The sequence below is a fragment of the Zootoca vivipara genome, chromosome 8 (assembly GCF_963506605.1).
Source record: "Zootoca vivipara chromosome 8, rZooViv1.1, whole genome shotgun sequence".
Taxonomy (NCBI): Eukaryota; Metazoa; Chordata; class Lepidosauria; order Squamata; family Lacertidae; genus Zootoca; species Zootoca vivipara.
In genome coordinates this window covers 41,664,299-41,686,293 of record NC_083283.1, presented here as the reverse complement: position 1 = coordinate 41,686,293, position 21,995 = coordinate 41,664,299, and the positions used below count along the sequence as shown (strand labels likewise).

The 21,995-nt window shown below is 42.7% G+C and overlaps 1 protein-coding gene across 1 annotated transcript in view; it reads left to right on the top strand.

Annotated features, from left to right (window-relative positions):
• LOC118090047 (desmoglein-2) overlaps positions 1-20,151 on the top strand; it is a 38,500-nt gene extending 18,349 nt beyond the window's left edge. Inside the window, exons 6-15 of the mRNA XM_035125364.2 lie at positions 715-881; positions 2,197-2,331; positions 2,436-2,621; positions 3,837-4,099; positions 4,963-5,105; positions 6,458-6,685; positions 8,084-8,311; positions 9,890-10,020; positions 11,015-11,356; positions 12,576-20,151. Of these exons, the coding sequence (XP_034981255.2) occupies positions 715-881; positions 2,197-2,331; positions 2,436-2,621; positions 3,837-4,099; positions 4,963-5,105; positions 6,458-6,685; positions 8,084-8,311; positions 9,890-10,020; positions 11,015-11,356; positions 12,576-13,529 (2,777 nt within the window). The 3' untranslated portion in view covers positions 13,530-20,151. The remainder of the gene's footprint in view (positions 1-714; positions 882-2,196; positions 2,332-2,435; positions 2,622-3,836; positions 4,100-4,962; positions 5,106-6,457; positions 6,686-8,083; positions 8,312-9,889; positions 10,021-11,014; positions 11,357-12,575) is intronic.
• The last annotated feature ends 1,844 nt before the right edge of the window (positions 20,152-21,995 follow it).

The window sequence follows — 21,995 nt, the reverse complement described above, 5'->3', positions numbered from 1 at the left end:
GTATTGTGCAACCCAGCCCTATCTGAGCGAACATGAAAGCATTTTGAAGTTTGATGAGATGCAGTCCATTCTACCAGATCCAGAGGCAAATAACAAGAATAATAAATCTGCCTGTTTTAAAAAGCCACAGTAGTATTAGCTCAGCTCTTTAGGACAGGATATTGATTTGCATCTATTTCTAGCATCTTCATCAGAAGGAAGCTATGGGACATGGAGCTAAGAACTATGTTGCGGGGGGGGGGAAGCAAATTTGCACTGCCATGAGCACTAGTCAAACCATGGGATAAATATTATTTTATTCAGTCTCGGTATTAACGTAGTGTTTATTTTTAAATACAGTATTAGTGCATTCTTTATAATTTATTCCAAGGGAATTTTGTCTAATCTTAAATTATACAAATCCTTAGGACTTGGATGTCTTGGTCTAGTGTAGAAACAGAAAATTTGCAGTCCTCCCAATTCTACTAGACTGTACTTCCCATCACCCCTGCCCATTAGCCATGCTGGCTGGGGCTGTTGGGAATTGGAGTCCAACACCACCTGGAGAGCTATCCCTGGTCCAGTGTATGTTATTCAACCAAGCATCTGTACCTGAGCTAAATCTTTGAGTGCATCATATAAAATTCAGTACAGTATTTGGGGCATTTGGAAACCTTCCGTTCAATATATTTCGTCCAACAGGACTTTATAATTAAGTTTAATTTGAATTGTTAGGTGTTCTTGTGATAAAGATAGATGCAACCGATGCAGATGAGCCAGGCAACCTCAACTCTAAAATTGCCTTCAAGATTATTTCTCAAGAGCCTGCCAATCCTCCTGCATTTGAAATTATCCGAGCGACAGGCGAGGTCCGGACTTCACATTTTCAACTCGACAGGGAGGTAAATGCTTTTTCCTCTCCTGGATTCCTCCCCTGTGTTATCCAGTTTCTCCTTTATGTGGTAAAAATGCTACTGGTGTCGCTTTATAAATTACCTCTGAAGAACATAACCTTTAAGACCGTGATCCTGATCAACTGATTTGCTTCCTTGATTCTAATATTAGGAAATAGTATAAACTGCCCTTCTACTCTAAAAATGCTCAAGGCAGCATACAAAAACAGTGGGGGGGGAAGGGTATCAGGCATGTAGGAAAGATAAAGGTAAATGACCAATGGACAGTTAAATCCAGTCAAAGACAACTATGGGGTGCTGTGCTCACCTCGCTTTTCAGGCTGAGGGAGCTAGTGTTTGTCTACAGCTTTCCGGGTCATGTGGCCAGCACGACTAAACCGTTTCTGGTGCAACGGGACACTGTGACAAGTGCCAGAGCACACAGGAACGCTGTTTATCAGGCATGTCTACTAATAATAGTCTAAAAAAATTAAATTCGGCAAAATGTATCTAAAAGAGCAGTAACAATGGCAAGCAGTTGATGGCGAAAAATGTAGTCATTGCCAAAAGCTTGGCTGAAAAAGGATAGGCGGGATCTAAAGCATGGTGTCTTGTTTGACAGTGATGGGTCACTGCTCAGAGCATAATAGCATCAGTGATTCAGTCTCTGTGCTGGATTCCAGCTGACTTGCTTAATAAACTGGGCTTTAAGTTATCAAGCCCTTCTCAGATTTTCCCTTCCCCCACGCCCTGTTGCGTTCTATGGGATCAGTCAAGCCATCTTACTTGATCTCTGTGTCAAGACTTTACAGCAGAAGTGGGGGACTTCCAGCCAATGGGCCAAATTTGGCTCATCATGGCTCTCCATTTGGCCCGTGAGGCTTCTTTGGGCGAGCCACACACCCCTGCCCTACCCTTGATATCATGTATGATGTCAGACAGGAGCGCTGCCACCTAGAAGTTGGGCATTTAGTGTTACTGGTCCCATGCTGTGGATTACTCTTTGGCAGACATCCTTGCTTTTGAAGGTTTTTTAATGCTAACATACCTATTCAGATGTTTGAAACTTTTTTGACTGGCCAGTCACTTTAATGGTGGTTTTGTACAGGTTTATGTTTTATTGTTGACATTGTCATATATAAATGGTGGTATATAACTACTTTTATACACAAACCTCCACTATCTGGCTCTTGGAGGCTCCCAGGTCTTGGGCAGTGATCTCTTTTGGTTCCAAATAGTGGTATTTGGCCACTGATGGTAGATAATGATTTATTTTGGTATGCTGTTGCATTCACTTACACATAGCTGCTTGAATATCATGCAGGTGCAAAGTAGCTACTCCTTAATTGTAGAAGCAAGAGACCGAGATGGAGATGCAATAGGGCTTGGTGAACGGACAACAGTACAGATCAAGGTTTTGGATGTCAATGACAATATCCCTTATCTTGAAAAAAGCATGGTAAGTGAAGTGATCTGACTAGAAGGCTTGCATGCATTTCTGCTAAATAGCCTTTCCTGCCTTGATAACATGGAAGAGACATTTAAAATCTTGTGTGCTTACAGTATGATGGAAGCGTCCGGGAAAATACAGCTAATGTGGAGATTATGCGATTCAGGGCCTTTGACGACGATGAGCAGTACACTGATAACTGGCTGGCAAACTTCACCATTGTGTCTGGCAATGAAGGAGGTTATTTCCGTATAGAAACAGATTCGCACACCAACGAAGGGGTTTTGATTCTGGTTAAGGTTAGTGTTTAGTGTGTTTTGAATCATTGGTCACAATGCAGACATGCAAAATTAACTGCATGCAAAAAATGTTGAAAGGGGGAGGGTGCTAGCCGATGTGGATAAGCTTTCTGCACCTAAAGTAGCCAGGAGATCCTTCCAAACTGGCTATAATACCATATAGCTACATATACTCAGTGAGGCCAATCCAGAGGCTTAATACAGTCAAACCTCAGTTGCAACCGCCTCCGTTTGCGTCTGCTTCGGTTTCCAACCACCGTGGACCCGGAAGTGTTTACATCTGGGTTCCGCGGCACTCGGATGCGCAAAAGCGATCTGCGCATGCATGCGCAGAAGCGCTTTATCAGTGCTACGTGTAGAAGCGTGCCTTCGGCGAGCGAGCGATTTGGGGAGCGACTGGCTCCGCGGAATGGATTGCGGTCACAAACCGAGGTACCACTGTACTGCCTTCTAGTCAAGGGAGCTAATGTTTCACAACCCTGTGATAAAGCCTGCTGTGGCAACCATAGATACATTGTCTTTGTTTGCATTCCACCAAGAGGGGAAAAAAATTAGAAATTGAAAATGCAGCCTCCTCTGATCACTATTTAATGCACAGAGCTTAATGTTTTGTGAAGGAAAGATGGTGTATGTGGGACTTCCATGATGCCACTGTGAATACCAAAGAAAAATGCAAATATATTTTATAATGTTCTAAAATATATCTAGGGACTTTGGCATATATCATTCACTTGTCCGGGAACAGGCCCAAAACCAGAGCAGGTATAAACACACACATGGAGCATTGATTGATTGATTGATTGATTGATTACTTGCATTTGTCATGTGTTCTTTAGGGTCCCAGAACAGGATATGTGCATTCCTTGAAACATCACTTAAAACCATAATTAAGACAACAGTAGAAATCATAGCCTGTTCTTAATCATTCGTCTGCCTGGGCAAAGAGGTGCATCTTGATTAACAGACGAAAAGAGGACAGTGCCAGATGCAAGTCCAAGGGAAGGGAGTTCTTAGCCAGGAAAGGGCATCACAGGAAAAGGCCTCCCTTTATCCTGCTGTCCCTTGGACTTCATGAGGTGGTGACACTCCAGCAGGGCCTCCCCTTCAGGCATAATAATGAAAGTGAAGTTTTAACACTTATTCTCCAGCTTGGAATTCAGAGTGCACCTTTTCTGACTTGTTGCTGGGTTGTTGTTTTTTTCATTCTCCTTGCAGGAAATTAATTATGAAGAGCTGCAGAACATTGACTTGAATATTGTTGTTTCTAACAAAGCAGAGTATCACAAATCAATTATTGCTAAGGGCTTCCAAGCAAAACCAATTCCAGTTAAAATTAAGGTGGAAAATGTGATTGAAGGCCCTGTATTTAAGCCCAACAGAATTACAATTCAAACAAACAAAACAGTGAAAGTGAACCAGGTTATTGGGCGCTTCGAAGCTTATGATGAAGATACCGGAAAGATAGCACAAAACATCAGGTAAGAGATGCCTTTCTTCTTTTTTCCCCAAGGCAAATCACTGAAGAGTTGCTTAAATGGATGGAGACAGGGGTGTGAATTTGTATAGAAACTAGTCTGCTGTATAAAGGTGAATTTTACATTCATTGTGTTGCCTACGTTTGCCCCTGGTTACATCCCTGTAATGGGCAGGACCAGAGGCAAAAGTGGCTGCCAGAAGGTTGCCCAGAAGAGGATGTGGCCCTTCTTCCCCATTTCTGTCTACTGGCATGATGGGGACCTTAAGGGGCAAGCAAAAGAAATGACATGAATTCACATTCTTCCTGTATGGACTTAGGATGACATGAAGTTTCCAGGCATCTCCTATAAATGCATGACTTCCTTCCTTCTTGTTCTACACTGACATGCATCATAAAATGTAGGCAAACCCCGGCCCTCCAGATGTGTTGATACTACAATTCCCATCATCCCTGATCACTGGTCCTGTTAGCTAGGGATGATGGGAATTATAGTTCTCTATGCCTGAACTAAATGAAGATGTTTCACTATCAACCAAGCCTGTATAATAATAATAATAATAATGACAATAATAATTTATTATTTATACCCTGCCCATCTGGCTGGGTTTCCCCAGCCACTCTGGGCAGCTTCCAACAAAAGATTAAAAATACATTAAAACACCAATTCTTAAAAACTTCCCTAAACAGGGCTGCCTTCAGATGTCTTTTAAACGTCACATAGTTGTTTATTTCCTTGACATCTGATGGGAAGGCGCCACCACCAAGAAGGCCCTCTGTCTGGTTCCCTGTGTGTCTTTGAGCAAAATGTTTTCTTTTTACACCGATTGTTGTGGCCATTCTAACATGCATTAAAAATCTGCACAGGTATGTTAAAGGCCAGGACATTGCGAACTGGTTTACAATAGACTCTAGAACTGCTGAAATCAAACTTAACCGAGAGATTGACTATGACTCATCTTTTCTTGTCAACGGTACTTACACTGCAACAATTTTGGCTATAAGTAAGGGTAAGTGATGCTTCTTCCATTTCTTCCATAAGAACAATTCATCAGCCTTTTCATTCATAAGCCACATCTTCATTTGTTAAAGCCCAAAGCTAGATTTGGAAAGTGGCAGCAACCATCTGACCAGTAAGCTTTGGCAAAGGGTGGTGGCTCAGTGATGCAGCATCCGCTTTGCATGCAGAAGGTCCCAGGTTCATTCCCTGGTGTCTCCAGGTAGGGCTAAGAGAGAACCTTACCTGAAACCATGGAGAGCCACTGCCAGTCAGCATAGACAAGGCTAAGCTGGATGGACCACTGGTTTGTCTCTGTATAAAGCAACTTTCCAAGTTTCTGCACAGGGACCAGCAGCTCCAAAAATCTTGGCTATACTTAACTAGCCAGACATGAATCATGGTTGCCACCAATTGTCTTACCTCCCTCAAATCCCTCTGGCATTCACAGTGGGCTTGGGAGAGACACATGCTCTTCCCTCATTTGGGGTAGGATATGGAGAAGGCAGAAAAGAAACAGGATTCTCTCTCCGCGCTCAGGAGAGACTGGTGTTGCTTTTTACGACTGGGCAGAGAGCCAGGGTCATTGACCTCTGTTGAGTAGATGGTAGGGACAGATCCTGTTTTTCCTTCAGTAAGTACCTGGAACATCATTGGCATTTAGGTAAATGTTGTAGTGGTAGAGTCTTTTAATAAAGCCTGATGGATCACATGCTTTTAGCATGATGATGTGAACATGATTCCACAAAAATGTCAATGCTGCATCATTATGTGCTGCTAATCCAAGGCCAGGAGGCAAACTTCACGCACATGTATCTGCTTTTCACATTAGAGTCCCTGTAATCTAATGCGTATTTCAGGTGGGGGAATTTTTCGCTATGCACATGGACAACTCTTTTAAGATATCGTAAGCACATTTTGCAGGATGGTCCCCATGAGAAAGGAGCAGGTTTCCATCTATGTTTGGATACAGTTGGATGCCATCTGGGATTAAGATGTCAGAATGGACCTTTCATCATTGCACCGATATTTTTGCTTTTGTAGAATTTCCTAGCAGCGCTGGATACAAGGCTGCTAGTCTTGAATAAAGTGTCTTATGGTCCACAAAGGCCAAAGAACTGGAGTAACAGTATGGTAGTCATCTCCAGCCACTCAAATAATTGGCAAAGAAACATTTCCATGGGTTTAATTGCATCCTATATATTCAGTCATTGTGTTGTTGAAATGGATTGCAAATCAAACACTGAATTCACATTAAAACCTTTTATACACTCAGAGAAGCAAATGAAATTCTACAACGATAAAACTATGTTTTTGCATTCTTAAGCAGTGAAATACATATGCTTTGCCTTACATATTTTGCAGATCAGCCTCAAAAAACGGCTACAGGTACCATTGTTATTCAGGTACAGAACACTACTCTTTACTGCCCGACCATTGTGACTCCACATCAAACTATCTGTACTCATGCAAAGTTTGTTAACATCTCTGTTACTAATCGAGGAGGTTATCTAAATCGTGGCCCTTTCACTTTCACTATTATTGATGAGCCTGAAAGAGTGTCAGACAAGTGGAGGATAATCCGAGTGGATGGTAAGTATGAGTCAATATGACATGGTTTACAGCAAGGGTGGGGGTGTGTAGGAACAAGTCTTCTTTGCCTCCTGTGCATGCCCCTGTAAAACAGATTTAGGAGGGGGGGGGAGTCCCATTGTGCAAGCGGAGATCCATGAACTGAAAGGACAGCTGTTGTTGATGATGATTATGATTTATTACTTGCGCCTTAGATCCCAAGACAGGTTACAACATTAAAACCAAGCTTAAAACTCACAACCATTGGATACAAGCCTTTTATTTTAGTTGTGATTCAGCTAATCCTCTCTTGGATAACATGCGCTGGCCAAAGCAGCATTGAAGTGTAGCTTCAGAAGTGGAGGCTTAGCTTTGCCAGAGGCAAAGAATAAAACATCTGAAGCTGAGTGGCTGCACTGGCAGAGGAAGACGAGTGCGGAGGGAGCACATCACCCCCAGCAGCGCGATCCCGGTGGGGTTCCATTGCGGCTGCTCCCCCCCCCCCCCGCTGGGCGCCACACCTCCACAGGCAGCGTGCCATGCCCCTGCCTGCTCTCTGCCCCCCGGTGCTGGATCATGAAGCTCCGCCAGTGAGTGGCCGAGATTATTTGTCTGAAGAGCAGCCACCACTATGCTGCTTAGATCCTCGTGGTCAGCTCTCATGCTAGGAGAGCATCTCTCCCTAGATTTCTCTCCCACTGAAATAAGCCAGAAATGCTCTGCACTTACTGCTATCTGAATGTTGAGTGACTTCGTTTCAGATTAAGCCAGATTCTGAAGCATCCATTGAAAGGCAGTGGAAAAGTTTCAGCTATACTGTACCTGAAAAAGATGCAACATACCATCCCTCTCCTTATTTGGGCACTGGTTGTAGAGAAAGATAAATCCTCTGTGGTCTTCCTGCTTATTCTCATTGAGACAGGCTGGGAAGGCACCGCCAAGCCATAGCTGCAAGGATTTAACACACATCTAGGAAAACGGTTCTTCGCATTCTGTCTGGTTGACAGACTGGGTACTTGCGGAAATGCTGTAACACCAGAGATGCTCATTTAAAGACTGTTTAGAATCCATTGATAATTTTAGCTCTTTAAACATCGTTCTGATGTCTCTGTGTAGACCTGGGGGGGGGGTCTACCTGTGGCACTCCATATATAAGAGGACTTCCATTGGTGGAAGTTGTAGATCACCATCTCAAGGGCCACAGGTTCCAATCCCTGGTCCCAAAAATACAGTTGCCAAAGGTGGCTTACAACAATTAGGTATAAACACTGATGTGTTTATCTCCATAATATGACTATGTACTTTAGAACATCAAGTTGGTAACCCTAAAGTCAGTATCTGCTCACAGTTCTGTCATACTTTCAGCTACTTAAATTACATTGCTTTATATTTATGTTACTGGTTTTTTTCCCTGTGAAGGATCTAGAGTACAGCTTATACCAGAGAACCTGAACCCTGGATCATATGAAGTTCCACTCCTGGTGAAAGATAACCAAGGTCTTAGCTGTCCCGAGTATCAAACTCTAAGACTGGACGTTTGTGAATGTGCAGAAGGTGGTGGTTGCCGAGCAGCAATCGTCGGCTCATCGGTTGTGCTAGGACCTGCAGCAATTGCTCTGATAATTCTGGCATTGTTGCTGCTGCTGCGTAAGTAACTAGCATTATTCCAGAAGAATTGGCAGAATGCTCTGTACCACACAAAGGCTCTGACACAATGACTCCTCCTTGCAGGGGCTTGCAATCTTCATGCAAGCTTTATGAACCAACCAAAGTTAATCCCCTTCTGTTTTTCTCCCATTAGACTCGATAGGACTTAAGAGAGAGCTTAATATTCTGATCTTTTACATTTGGTGCGGTAAAGAGTAGAGCAATACATTTAAGGAACTTTGTTAAAATTTTATTTGTCTCTGATACACTTTTCCCACTCCTTTTAAAGCTTTTGATTCTTGTTCTTCCTATTTTTTCAATCAAAAATTCAACTTTCATATGAGGTGAAATGTTTGGCAGCTTGAGCAAAAAACAGGCCTTCCACAAGGCCTTCCAGACTAGGAGCAGCTAGTTAAAGTCTGGACTAAGAGGTTCATTTAAAATAATAATCAAAATAATGTTCCAAGAAGCAATGAATTCTGCAAAGTATTTTATTTATTAGATTTCTTACCCACCCTCACTTATAAGGTCGCTGCTCAGGTTACAACATTATAACAGTACTATTAAAAACATGTGAAACATTTTGTACAATTATTAAAGCAGTTGTTACAATTCCACAGAGCAGTACGGTAAAGGTTGAAGAGGTGGGTCCCACATAAATATTTTAATTGTCAAAGGCCTGAGTAGAGAGGTGAATCTTCAGCATACTGCAAAAGTTATACAATGAAGATGGCAGGCACACCTCTGTGTGAAGGGAGATCCACCATTTAAGGGCTGCCACAGAGAAAGTCCTTTCCTGAGTCATCATTTGCCATACTTCTGAAGATGGCGGAACTACTAAGAGGACCCCTTCTGCTGAACTTAACACCCAAGGTGGTCTGTAGGGATGGAGGTGGTTTTTCAAATACAGTATTTGGAGTGCAAGTCATTCAGGGTTTTAAACCCCAGGGGTGGGCACTGTGAATTTGGCCTGGATATAAACTGGCAACCACTGCAGCTGTGGGGATTAATTTACCCATGTTTACTTATCTAGCAAAATTGTGTTTTTGCTATAAATGCAAGGGACTATAGCACCTACCCGCCAATCATTGGAAAGGGTGCTCAGCCCCTCTGCTGGAGTCTTGCAGGCTGCTTGCTTTCCCACACAGCTGCAAGCCTCTCTTCACTGTCTGAGAACTAGGGGGAAAACCTGAAGTTGCCAAAATTTGTACCTAAATTCTGTGTTTTCATGGTAATAATGTGGAACATGCACAACTCTGGATGTGTGAGGCCTGCAAACTGAAGCAAATGGAAGTTGCTTGCTGCTGTTCATGTTTGGTTCTGCAGTGCTCTCACCTCACTGGAATTTTAGAATGTGCCAAGTCATCAGAAAGTGTAGATTAGTACAGAATTGGTACACAGCCTGTTGTTCGTGGTGCAATGTTTGCATTACATGGCTCTATTTTAGAGAACGTTGTAATATTTTGAATGGATTTTGTAGTATTTTGTTATATTTAATGGGCTATGAACTGATATTTAGGATTTGCTTCTGCAAGTTCAACCTTTGGTGGTTCATTGATCTGCTGTGTTCCTTTGCAGTGGTGCCTCTCTTACTGCTGGCCTGTGGCTTTGGTGGATCAGGTGCCTCAAAAGGCTTTGTGGCAATACCCGATAACAGCGAAGAAATGTTGCGAATATGGAACAACGAAGGGGCAGCCCCTGAAGACAAGGTATCTTGTGTTTTGCCCTGATTTTGTATTTGGCATCAAGGAATGTTGATATCCTGCTTAATGCATGTCTGCTAAGAAGTAAATCCTTCTGAGTTAAATAGTATGTCCTTCCAAGGACAGGCATGTAGGGCTGCAGCCTTAAGAGTTAGACAACAATGGGCTGAGTTACTTAGAACAATATGGCTCTTACTCTCTTATCAGTTTAAATAGGTATGGGGTAATTCATTTACATAATTAAAAAGTGTGTGTGTGTGTGTGTAAAAATGGTTGTTCTCAGGCTACTTTTTCTGACACCGCTGTACAGAAGCATTTGGGAAGGAAGTTCGCTAAGAAGCTCTGCTATCCAGCAGATATTCCCATTGACCTGGAAAGCTGCCTAACTACAAGCTCTGTTGTTCTGAAAGGAGCTTTGGGGGAGGGGGACACAAGTAGCTGTATATGTATGGGGTGGTGCTCTAGCAAGGGGGACAATGTCCCCTGCTGAATGAACCATAATTCCCAGATTCCCAGATTTCATTTTTAAATCATAGATCTCTACCATCTGTAGAACCTGAAATCGGAGGCAGTATGCACTGGGCCACTCCATACTTTACTTCCCCCACCCTGGTAACATTCCTGCAGACACCTATGCAAGTAGCCAAACTTTTTGGGATCTGTTCTTCTCGCATATTACAAATTTGCTCTTCCTTTTCTCCAAACAGGAAGCAAATAAACTATCTTTTAGAAGACATCTGAAAGCAGCCCTGTTTAGGGAGGCTTTTAATGTTTGTTTGATTATTGTATTTTATTTTTCTGTTGGAAGCTGCCCAGAGTGGCTGGGGAAACCCAGCCAGATGGGCGGGGTATAAATTATTATTATTATTATTATTATCTGTTCCCGAATCACATTTGCCTTCACCCAGCCCAGCCTGCTGCCTGTTGTTTGATTGTGATTTCAGCCTGCCTCCTTAAATGAATGTAGTTTTACGGTTTTCATTTTTCCCTTTGGTGTTAGGCTGCCGTCAACCTAAGCCACATGACTTCTGTGAACAACTCGGCCTCAGGGATGGGGAATGGAAATGCATCGTCAAGCTTAGGCGTGGCAGGAGGCGCTGTGGTTTCTGGCTCTTCTGCATTCGGACAGCATAACACCACAACCATCGAAAGGCGCTGGGAGGAGGCTCGTATGTCTCATGCACATCGTGATGGCATGGATTTTGGAGGGGGCTCAACAATAGCAGGAGCAAGAGGAGGAGGAGGAGGAGACATGGCAGCACAGAAAATCATGACAATGGATAGATACATGGAACATGTCGGAGCTGTGAATGAAGAATTCTTAAGGAGCTACTTCACTGAAGTAAGATTTCCACTTCTGTGAGATGCTTGCTCTCTTGATTGACTTCCCCTTCCCCCTGTTTCGTTTTATTCTGGGACCTTTGTATTTTCCACTCCTTAGTTTATTAGGATTGGTTTGGGCATATCTCTCTCACGTGCAGTGTTGTGGGTTTCCTGGAAAATGTGAACATTTCCCTATGCAAATTGTCACCATTTCCCTAACATTATCAGTTTGCATCAGGATTTTCCCCGATGTCCTCAAAAGTGATCTAATATAGCACATTTATTGTACTTGTGTTCATTAAATCTAAAAACATTGAAGACTGCCATGCTTGCCTTTTATTTGCAATGGGCATCCATTCGCTGTTACTAAGGAACATATGAAAAGGGGGGGAAATTGTGTAGAAAAACAAAGCACTAGGGGTAAGAAATTCTCTCAGAGAGAGAGAGAAGCTAAAAATGCCATCACTTCTGTTACCCACAAATGGGATGGCATTGTCACTAATTTCTGGGGGGGGGGGGGATTGCATATTTTCCCCTGGGGCATGGAGCTTGCAAGCAGCATCATTGCTGTCTTTCTCCCATTACCCCTTTCCTTTTCAAAAGTCATGAGAGCTACCACTATGTGGGCAAACTAAGATTTTAAAAGGGAAAATGGGGGGTGGGGAAGATAAGATGCAGCCACTCAGCTGTCACTTTTCTCCCGTAAATGCCCATCCCTGGAAATATGGAGAATTTTATGCCTGGCTCTCTAACCTGCAAAATGGGTGGGTTTCTCTCTGTTAAGAACATAGAAAGAGCCTGCTGGATCAAACCCCATCTAATCTAGGATCCTGTTCTTACAGTGGCCAACCAGATACCGATGGGAAGCTTACCAGCAGGACATTTGATAGTTTTATCTTCCACAAATTTATCTAATCCTCTTTTAAAGCCATCCTGTATTGTTTTTAATATTCAGTTGGAAGCCGCCCAGAGTGGCTGGGGAAACCCAGCCAGATGGGCAGGGTATAAATAATATATTATTATTATCCAAATTGGTAGCCATCTCTGCCTCTTGTGGGAACGAATTCCGAAGTTTGGCCGTGCACTGTGTGGAGATGTTCTTCCTTTGTCTGTCTTGACTCCCTTCTGCCTGAAGGAGTTTGTGTAACACCCAACCAAGCTGACTGCTGTTTTCATTAAAGAAAATTATATCTTCCGAAACGCAAGTGCTCACAGCTCTTGTTTTTCCACATTTTTAGAAAGCTGATGCTTTTGCCGACGAGGATGAAGGGAACCTCGCAAAAGACTGTCTACTCGTTTACTCTCAGGAGGAAGAAAGAGATTCTCCCCATGGTTCTGTTGGCTGCTGCAGTTTCATTGAGGGCGACTTTGATGAGCATTATCTGGATGACTTGGGAGATAAATTTAAGACTCTGGCCGAGATCTGCATGGGCAAACGCATTGGCATGGAAGCTGGACCACACACCTCTCAAGGCCTGAAAGATCTGACTCCTCCTCTTACAGCAAGTGAATCTGATGTGCGATACTTGCATCAGCAGAATGCAGAGCACACCTATATTTCAGGCTCTGGCAACCAAATACCTGACGCCACAAAAGGCTTTGGTTCAGAAATGGTGACCGAGGAGACAGTAACTGAGACTACCTTTGAATCTAGACCTGGCTTGCAGCAAGTCAGACGTATACCCAACCCTCTGGTTAGCAGCAGCAGCAGCAGCAATGTTGTAATGACAGAAACATCTTATGGGGAAATACCCCCTCCAGTACTCTTTGACCCCCAGTTTAAGGAGAATGTGGTAGTGACAGAGAGAGTGCTTGCTCCGGGTTCTAGCTTGCAGGATATGTTAGAAATGCCTTCTGGAGTCTTTCCAGACCTTACAGATTCAAAATACGTTGTTGTAAGGGAAAGGGAGAGGGTCCTTGTACCTAGTTCCGAGCTAAATGGTTCCTTGAGCATCCCCAATTTAGCAGGAGGACAGAATGTGGTAGTGACCGAGAAGGTGGTTACACCCACCCCTGGCATGTGGGGCACGTCAGAGCAAGCCACCTTTCCTGAGAGCGATAGACAGGGACAAATCTTGATCGCAGATGCTTTCTTTAACCAAGGCAGCACACAGGAAGCACCTCCCCCTGGTTCTACCCTGAGCAAGTCCTCAAGGGTTAAATACAGCACTGTGCAGTACACACGCTCATAGATGGTATGCTTTCATCCATAACTTTTTATTTACATTAACAGTGATGGGGATTAGTGGTTTGTTTTCTCAGGGGCTAAGTGAATTGCTTTCCTTTCCTTTGCAGTAGTTTCTGTACAAGAAAACTCGCACAAAGCCCAGAGAAGAGATACTGAAATTAAAGATGCAGTCCTAAACACATTTTTCTAGGAAGAATGCCCCACTGAATACAGTAGGACCTCTAAGATTCATAGCATTGCAGTGTAAAAGAACTTGATTGTAGTAACATAGGTTTAGAAGAGCAACAAGGAACTACTTCAGCTGCATAGCCAGGAAGAATGTTGCTAACATCCTGGGCCTCTGTATTCTACCATACATTGCTAGGACCTAGATGGCAGTCCAACTGGTTTAGTTGGTTATCAGCAAACTTTAACTAGCTGTGTGATCCTAAATGCCTTGCTTCAGGATTAAGTCACTCTTGGATTTTTTTCCTTGTGCATTTAGCAATGCCCAAATAGCAAAGTATTAACTTAAATTAGTCATATTGACTTCAAAGTTAACTTGTCAAACAGTGCAATCCTAAACGTATTTACTCAAAAGTAAGTCAGGTTGAACACAGAGGGAGTTACTCACTGGTGGATGTGGTTAGAATTGCAGCCTTAAATGTACAATTCAGCTGAGGTGGCTTGTTGCTCAGGCTATTTAATATCAACAGGAAATATGTATGTTCTCTAGAAGAGTGGGCATTTCACTTCATTTTTAAGTTGCTTTTCAAAATAATGTCCTCCTACATGGAAAAAAAGCAAAGATGAGTGTAAAAAGAGGTGGAGTAAAAACAAGAATGCAGTCTAATTTTCTTTCCTACACTTAGCAGACATTGTGCTCCTTTTGCAACATGTAGGCTAACCATAGGTTTAGCCCAAGTTGCAGCTGCTGGACAGTACAAAAATGTAACTTAAAACCAGAAGCACATGTGCTCATCTGATATCTCTGAATCAGGATGCTTAAGAGTTCTGATGTATTCGTTCAACTCTACTAGCCACAAGGGCTGTTCTATTCATTTCAGTGGAGGCAGCTGATCCTTTCACGTATTCAGTGATTGGCTTCATCCATTGAAATGAATGGAACCCACCCATGCAGGATGGGTGCTTTTTCAAATCGTGCAGCAAGTAATTTTGTGTATATCTGTATAGTACAGTCAATATGATGTAGCAGAGAGTGTATTGGACTTGGAGCAAGGAGGACTGGGTTCACACCCCTTCCCCACTCACCCATAAAACCCACTCAGTGCCTTATATTTTATATATATGTATCTTACATTTTCCCAAGCCCTTTGGCTAAAAGCAATAAATAGGATTGGGTGTACTGCCAATAAACTAGGTTGCATACACACCATACATTTAAAGCACAACACACACCCTCAAAGAATCCTAGTAACTGTACAGTGGTGCCTCGCAAAATGAATTTAATTCGTTCCACGAGTCAATTCGTTTTGCAAAAAATTCATCTTGCGAATCGCGGTTTCCCATAGGAATGCATTAATTAAATTTCAATGCATTCCTATGCGAAAACGCGATTCGCAAGATGAATTTTTCACAAAACGAATTCATCTTGGAGGGCATTTGTCTTGTGAGGTCCCACTGTAGTTTGTCTCTCACAAAGTTACGATTTCCAGCGTGGTTAACAAATAGTTCCTAGGATTCTTGTGCTATAAATGTATGGTGCCCTGGTCCCTTTTTCCTCAGTCTATGATTCTGTACATATCTATTTTATAATTGCAAGAAAAGTAAAAAATGAATGGGATGAAAATGTATATAGTGGTAAATGTATTTTAATCTTTTTGGACAAGATGAACTTACATTTAAGGTACATTTTATATGACAGAAATACTGCTTATTTTAAGCTTTCCTTTGGTTTTAATCCACAGTTTCACCTGTGGAAAGTTTTATCTAATGAACTGAGATTTTAAGACTGCACTGGTAGCTGGCGCAGAGTTTACAGTTAATTCCCATGTACTTTTCCATTTGGAATGCGAGTACAGCCTGCTCATTTTCAATGGTTAATCATGGAATTTGCAGATCTCGAGCTTTGTGGTATCTTTATTTTAGATAACAAGCTGTGGTTTTGCACTGATCTCAAGTTTGAGCTGTCGATGGATTGCATTATGTATTTTTGTGGAATTTCAAATAAAAGGGAAAAATTATAATTGCACTGCTCAGTTATTTCAACTGGTTAAAAATGCATCCCATCTAACCACTCAGACAACCATAACAATTGCCGAGGACCGTTCACCAAAGGTTAGTAGTCACTGCTGAGCCCATTGTTGAAAGTAATGTAATAACATGCAACCATATTCTACCCATGTCAGAAATTATTGCCACTGAGCTCCATAAGACTTGCTCCCAGGATTGCAGCCTTAGGAAGAATTTATTGCTGTCTGATAGATTTGCAAATTAACGATACACAAGGGAGAAATAAATTTTCTGTTGAGAAACTAAACTGAACGTTTAGCCAATTATTGATTAAAGTGTTGAGACATGGGTCTAGTTCTCAGCTGGTATGATAAGCCTGTGACTGACAAAGTGTGCACAAATTTCACATTCAATACATTTTTTGTTGAACGGGAGTCCTGCTTTCTTCAGTGGGGTTTACTGCAACGCATTATACGTACATCTGCCTCTGAAAACAGTTCAGGAACTCCAGCTAGTGCAGAATTCGGCAGCCAAGTTGCTCACTGGGACAAGATAGTGTGAGCATATTCAACTGATCCTGACCCAATTGCACTGGCTGCCAATTAGTTTCTGGGCTCAATTTGAAGTGCTGCTTTTTACCTAAAAGCCTTAAATGGCTCAGGACTGCAATGCTTGAAGGACTGCCTCCCCCCATGAAAGGTCTGAAGGGTGGCAACACAAGAACAGGCCTTTTCTGCAGTGGCTCCCCATTGATAGAATGGTCTCCCTAAGAAGTCTTGCCTTGCGACTTCCGGTGGAGCTGCGGCCATCGCTAGGAGCGCAGAATAGCCTCTCCGGGGGAATTCCGAGTGGCACAGGGGATTAAGGGGTCTTGCAAAGACTATGCAGACCCGGTCGCTTCAGGGGGAGTTACCTTGAAGTTGGGGTACCCAGTGGTATTGTGGGCTGCTCTCCCCTTCCTTGGGTTTCTGGCTAAGAAACTCGAGGGGGGATTGAGCGGCGGACGCGAGGGGGGTGCATCGACGAACCTGTGCCATGCAGTCTCAGGCTCCAGCTGAAAGCAGCCCGCTTCTGAAAAGAGACAGGCTGGAATTATCGTAGATATTCTGAGGTATCTCAGATATCTGAGGAATTTATTTGGGATATTTGACGCAGCTGGAAGACGGTTGGGCGCAAAAAGGGAGTCCTTCCTCACATTGGTGTAAAAATGGCACTCAGCGGGATGTTGCAGGAAAAAGCTGATTAAGACGTTCCTACAAAGTGTGAGTGAGTATTAGGTCTTTGGGGGGGAAGAAAGAGACTGGATATTCTTTTTTCCTTGGAAAAAGGAGATTGAGAGATCGAAAAAAGTTAAAAATGGAACTTACGGCTCTTTTTGAGAGAGGAAAAGAAGTTAGATTGTATATCTTATATTTCCTTTGGATACCGAACCCACCTGTATATAATTGACTTTAGCCCATGGACATAAAAAATTGGAAATAAATTATTGGAGGAGTTATAAGCTGTAACTGGGGGAGATAGCCAAGAGGACGTGTTAAAAGGACACTTTAAAAGCCAAGAGGACGCCTTAAATGGAATGACACTCTCCGGATCACTTCTTTTGTTTCCTTTCCTTATGAGGACTGATTGTTGGAGGTGAAATTGACTACAGAACTGAGGAGTTAAGGAGCCTACTTCTTATTTATATCCTTTATTTTCAAGAGACAAGCGTAGATACTTGGATATAAAACCCTGCTAATCTCGCAGAAGAGACGCTACTTGTTTATTGGACAAAAGCTAAGTATATACGGTAAGTAGCGGAAGACCTAAGAACCTACTTTGAGGCGTCCTGTCTGGTATGGCTAAGGGACTGGATAATATTGAAAGATACAGACTTGTTAGACCTTGAAGGATTTAACAATAGATACAGGTGGGAAGTGAAATCAATAAGAATGACCAAAGATTATTCATGCATGCCACCACAGCTGCTAGTATGCTACTAGCTCAAAGATGGAAAACAACAGAAATTCCAACAGTAGATGAGTGGCGGGGCTAAGTTGATGGAATGCTCAGAGTTGGCAAGGATGAAAAGAAGAATAAGGGTGCAAAAAGCCCAGAAGTTTCAAAAGGATTGGAGTAAATTTGTGGATTACTTAAAGGAATATTGTAAAAATGTGAAGACACTGATGGGATTAACATAGAAACTACAACATAAACGATAGATGTCCCTGCCTACGAATAAAATAAGACTTATCTAAGAGAAAGACAGGAATAAAATGGGGAAAGCGCATAAAATAAGAGAAAAGAATCGAAAACCAAGAGAGAGGAAGGAAGGAAGTCATGTTCGGCAGAACATTAGTATGTATTAGAAGATTGTATTATTATGATAACAGATGTATTAATTTGTAACAGAAGGGGTTGTTTATTCCTGTTATTTTATTTTTCTGTATTTGGAAAAACAATAAAAATTAATTTGGAAAAAAAAGTAGAAGTCTTGCCTGGTGCCTTCATTACATATCTTTTGGCGCCAGGCAAAAACATGTATCTATAACCAGGCCTTTGGCTAATTGTCTTTTAATTGTGTTTGTGGCAGGGGAATTACTGGTTTGTTTTGCTTTTGTTTTATTATGTATTTTGTGTTTTCATTTTGTATTTTTATGTTGTGACCCACCCTGTAATCATTGGGTGAAGGGTGGTATAAAAGTTTAATAAATATTATTTATAATAAATAATACCTGAGAGCAAGCCCAGTTGAACTTATAGGAGCTTACTTCTGAATTAACATGAATAGGATTGCACAGTTAATACATTTCTTGTCACAAGCAGACACTTTCCAAGTCATATTTTGTCACATTGCTGAGAACTAGGCAGGACTAACTGATCAGATCAGCATAAACTCCATATGGATTATGAGTCTCAGGCATACTAAACACATCTAGCATTCAAAAGAGCCTTCTATCTGAAAGCATCCCTAGGGGGCAAGGGAGTCAGGTAGAGCCATCCAGAGTTGCATACAGTCCTCAAATTCTTAGGATGCCTCTTAGTCAAGCAGTAGTAGAGCAACAGCTTTCAGCACTCAGGGTTTGGTTGCTTGTTTTTCTAGCTGGAGATAAAATAAATTAGGCCAAGTAGTAAGCCTCATTCACCAAAGTTCCTCGGTCTCAATACAAATCTCTGTCACATCACCATCCTTCCTAGTTTGCACCACTAGATGGCACAATTATCATGCTTGCTGGAGTTATTATGGAGGATACCAGAGGTGGACTTACGCCTAAAAGCCGAAGCAATCAGCACACAGCTACATGTAAGGAATGCTCTGTTTTTTAAAGTGAGGGGGGGGGAGTAAAACTAACAATGTCAGTATGTTCAGCCTAGATTTGCTACAGCAACTTTTAGCAAGGAGGCAGAATAAGAAACAGGAGCTGCTCCATTGTGAAAGGTAACAAAAGTAAAAGGTTGAAGCAAATAATGCATAATAATTTCATTTGCCAGAATTGTGGAAGAAGCAATTCTCACCAACAGGGAGGAACTGATTGACGAAGTGGAAATACTGGGAAGCTTGGAAGGAAGTGACCATGTCCTCCTGGGTTTCGTGATACATAGGCAAGGTTTCATGTGCATGTACACTTCTTCAGTTTATACCAAGAACAAACTGTTGAGTAGTACAGTACATGTGAAAAAGATCTAGGGGTCTTAGGAGACCACAAGTTTAATTTGAGTCAACAGTGTGATGCAGCAGCAAAATAAAATAAAATTAATGCTATTCTAAGCTGCATCAACAGAAGTATAGTGTCCATGTGAAGGAAATTAATAGTCTCGCTTTATTCTGCCTTGATCAGAGCACATCTGGAATACTGTCTCCAGTTCTGGGCACCACAATTTAAGAAGGATATTGACAGGCTGGAACTTGTGCAGAGGAGGACAACCAATATGATCAAGGGTCTGGAAACCAAGCCTTATGAGGAACATTTGGGTGACTAAGGCAGGCATCCCCAAACTCCAGCCCTCCAGATGTTTTGGACTACAATCCCCATCATCCCTGACCACTGGTCCTCTTAGCTAGGGATCATGGGAGTTGTAGGCCAAAACACTGGAGGGCCGCAGTTTGGGGATGCCTGGACTAAGGCAGTGTTTCTCAACCTTTTTTGGGCCACGGCACACTTGTTCCGTGAAAAAAATCACGAGGCACACCACCATTAAAAAAGTTTAAAAAATTAACTCTGTGCCTCCCTATATTATAATTATGACTGTAAGAAACACTTGCCAAATATTGCTTTCCGGCGGGTCAGCGCTGCCGAGTTCTTAAAAGATCCGGGTTTCTGATCCACCCCACCCGACCCCGCCGTCCCGTATCTTACCCTGTGCGTGTTCTCGGACTTGTGAGAGGACGATTTGGTCTTCATGCCTCCGTGAATTAGCAACAAACTACCTTTTGAATGATGGAGATTGAATATTTTAAAAGTAGCTACTTGAAGTCCGCTCGATTTTCCAAAAAAGAGACACACGTGCGGCACTATTAGCTGCTGGGGGCTGCCATCTTGGCTAAAGGATTCTGGGATGATCCTGTCACGTGAGGCATGGGGAAAATGGAAATAATGAAAGCTGATTGGTCTGTGGAAACTAGAAGGGGCGAAGAAATAGGACGCCCAGGGAGGTGGAGTTTGCAGCTGCAAAATCGCCCTTCTCGTCGCCGCACGTCGCGGCACACCAGCCAGCGTCTCGCGGCACACTAGTGTGCCGCGGAACAGTGGTTGAGAAACGCTGGACTAAGTTATGTTTGGCCTGGAAAACAGGAGACTGAGAGGAGATATGATAGCCACCTTCAAGATGAAGCAAGCTTGTTTTCTCCTGCTCTGGAGGGTAGGACCTGAATCAATGGCTTCAAGTTACAAGAAAGGAGATTCTGACTAAACATCAGGAAGAACTTTTTGACAGTAAAAGGTGTCACACAGTGGAATGAACTCCCTTGGAAGGTGGTGGGCTCTCCTTCCTTGGAGGTTTTTAAGCAGAGGTTGGATAGCCATCTGTCATATATGATCTAGTTGAGATTCCTGCATAGCAGGATGTCAGACTATATGAGCACCTAGAAAGAAACTCTGTGATCACTAAAAGTCAGCATGGGTTTCTGAAAACTAAGTCATGTCAGACTAATCTGATCTCATTTTTTGACAGAATTACAAGCCTGGTAGATGAAGGGAACGGTGTGGATGTAGCCTATCTTGATTTCAGCAAGGCCTTTGACAAGGTGCCCCATGATATCCTTGTAAAGAAGCTGGTAAAATGCGGGCTAGACAATGCTACCATTCAGTGGATTTGTAACTGGCTTACTGACCGAACCCAAAGGGTGCTCATCAATGGCTCCTCCTCATCCTGGAGAGTAGTGACTAGTGGGGTGCCACAGGGTTCTGTCTTGGGCCCAGTCTTATTCAATATCTTTATCAATGACTTGGATGATGGGCTTGAGGGCATCCTGAGCAAGTTTGCAGACAACACCAAATTGGGAGGGGTGGCTAATACCCCAGAGGTCAGAATCACACTTCAAAATGACCTTAACAGATTAGACAACTGGGCCAAAGCAAACAAGATGAATTTTAACAAGGAGAAATGTAAAGTACTACACTTGGGGGGGGGGATGAAAGGCACAAATACAGGATGGGAGACACCTGGCTTGAGAGCAGTACATGTGAAAAGGATCTAGGAGTCTTGGTTGACCACAAACTTGACATGAGTCAACAGTTTGATGCAGCAGCTAAAAACGCCAATGCAATTCTGGGCTGCATCAATAGTATAGCATCTAGATCAAGGGAAGTAATAGTACCACTGTATTCTGCTCTGGTCAGACCTCACCTGGAGTACTGTGTCCAGTTCTGGGCACCACAGTTCAAGGAGGATACAGACAAACTGGAACGTGTCCAGAGGAGGGCAACCAAAATGGTCAAAGGCCTGGAAACGATGCCTTATGAGGAACAGCTTAGGGAGCTGGGTATGTTTAGCCTGGAGAAGAGAAGGTTAAGGGGTGTTATGATAGCCATGTTCAAATATATAAAAGGATGTCATATAGAGGAGGAAGAAAGATTGTTTTCTGCTGCTCCAGAGAAGCGGACACGGAGCAATGGATTCAAACTACAAGAAAGAAGATTCCAGCACTAAACATTAGGAAGAACTTCCTGACAGTAAGAGCTGTTCGGCAGTGGAATTTGCTACCAAGGAGTGTGGTGGAGTCTCCTTCTTTGGAGGTCTTTAAGCAGAGGCGTGACAGGCATATGTCAAGAATGCTTTGATGGTGTTTCCTGCTTGGCAGGGGGTTGGACTGGATGGC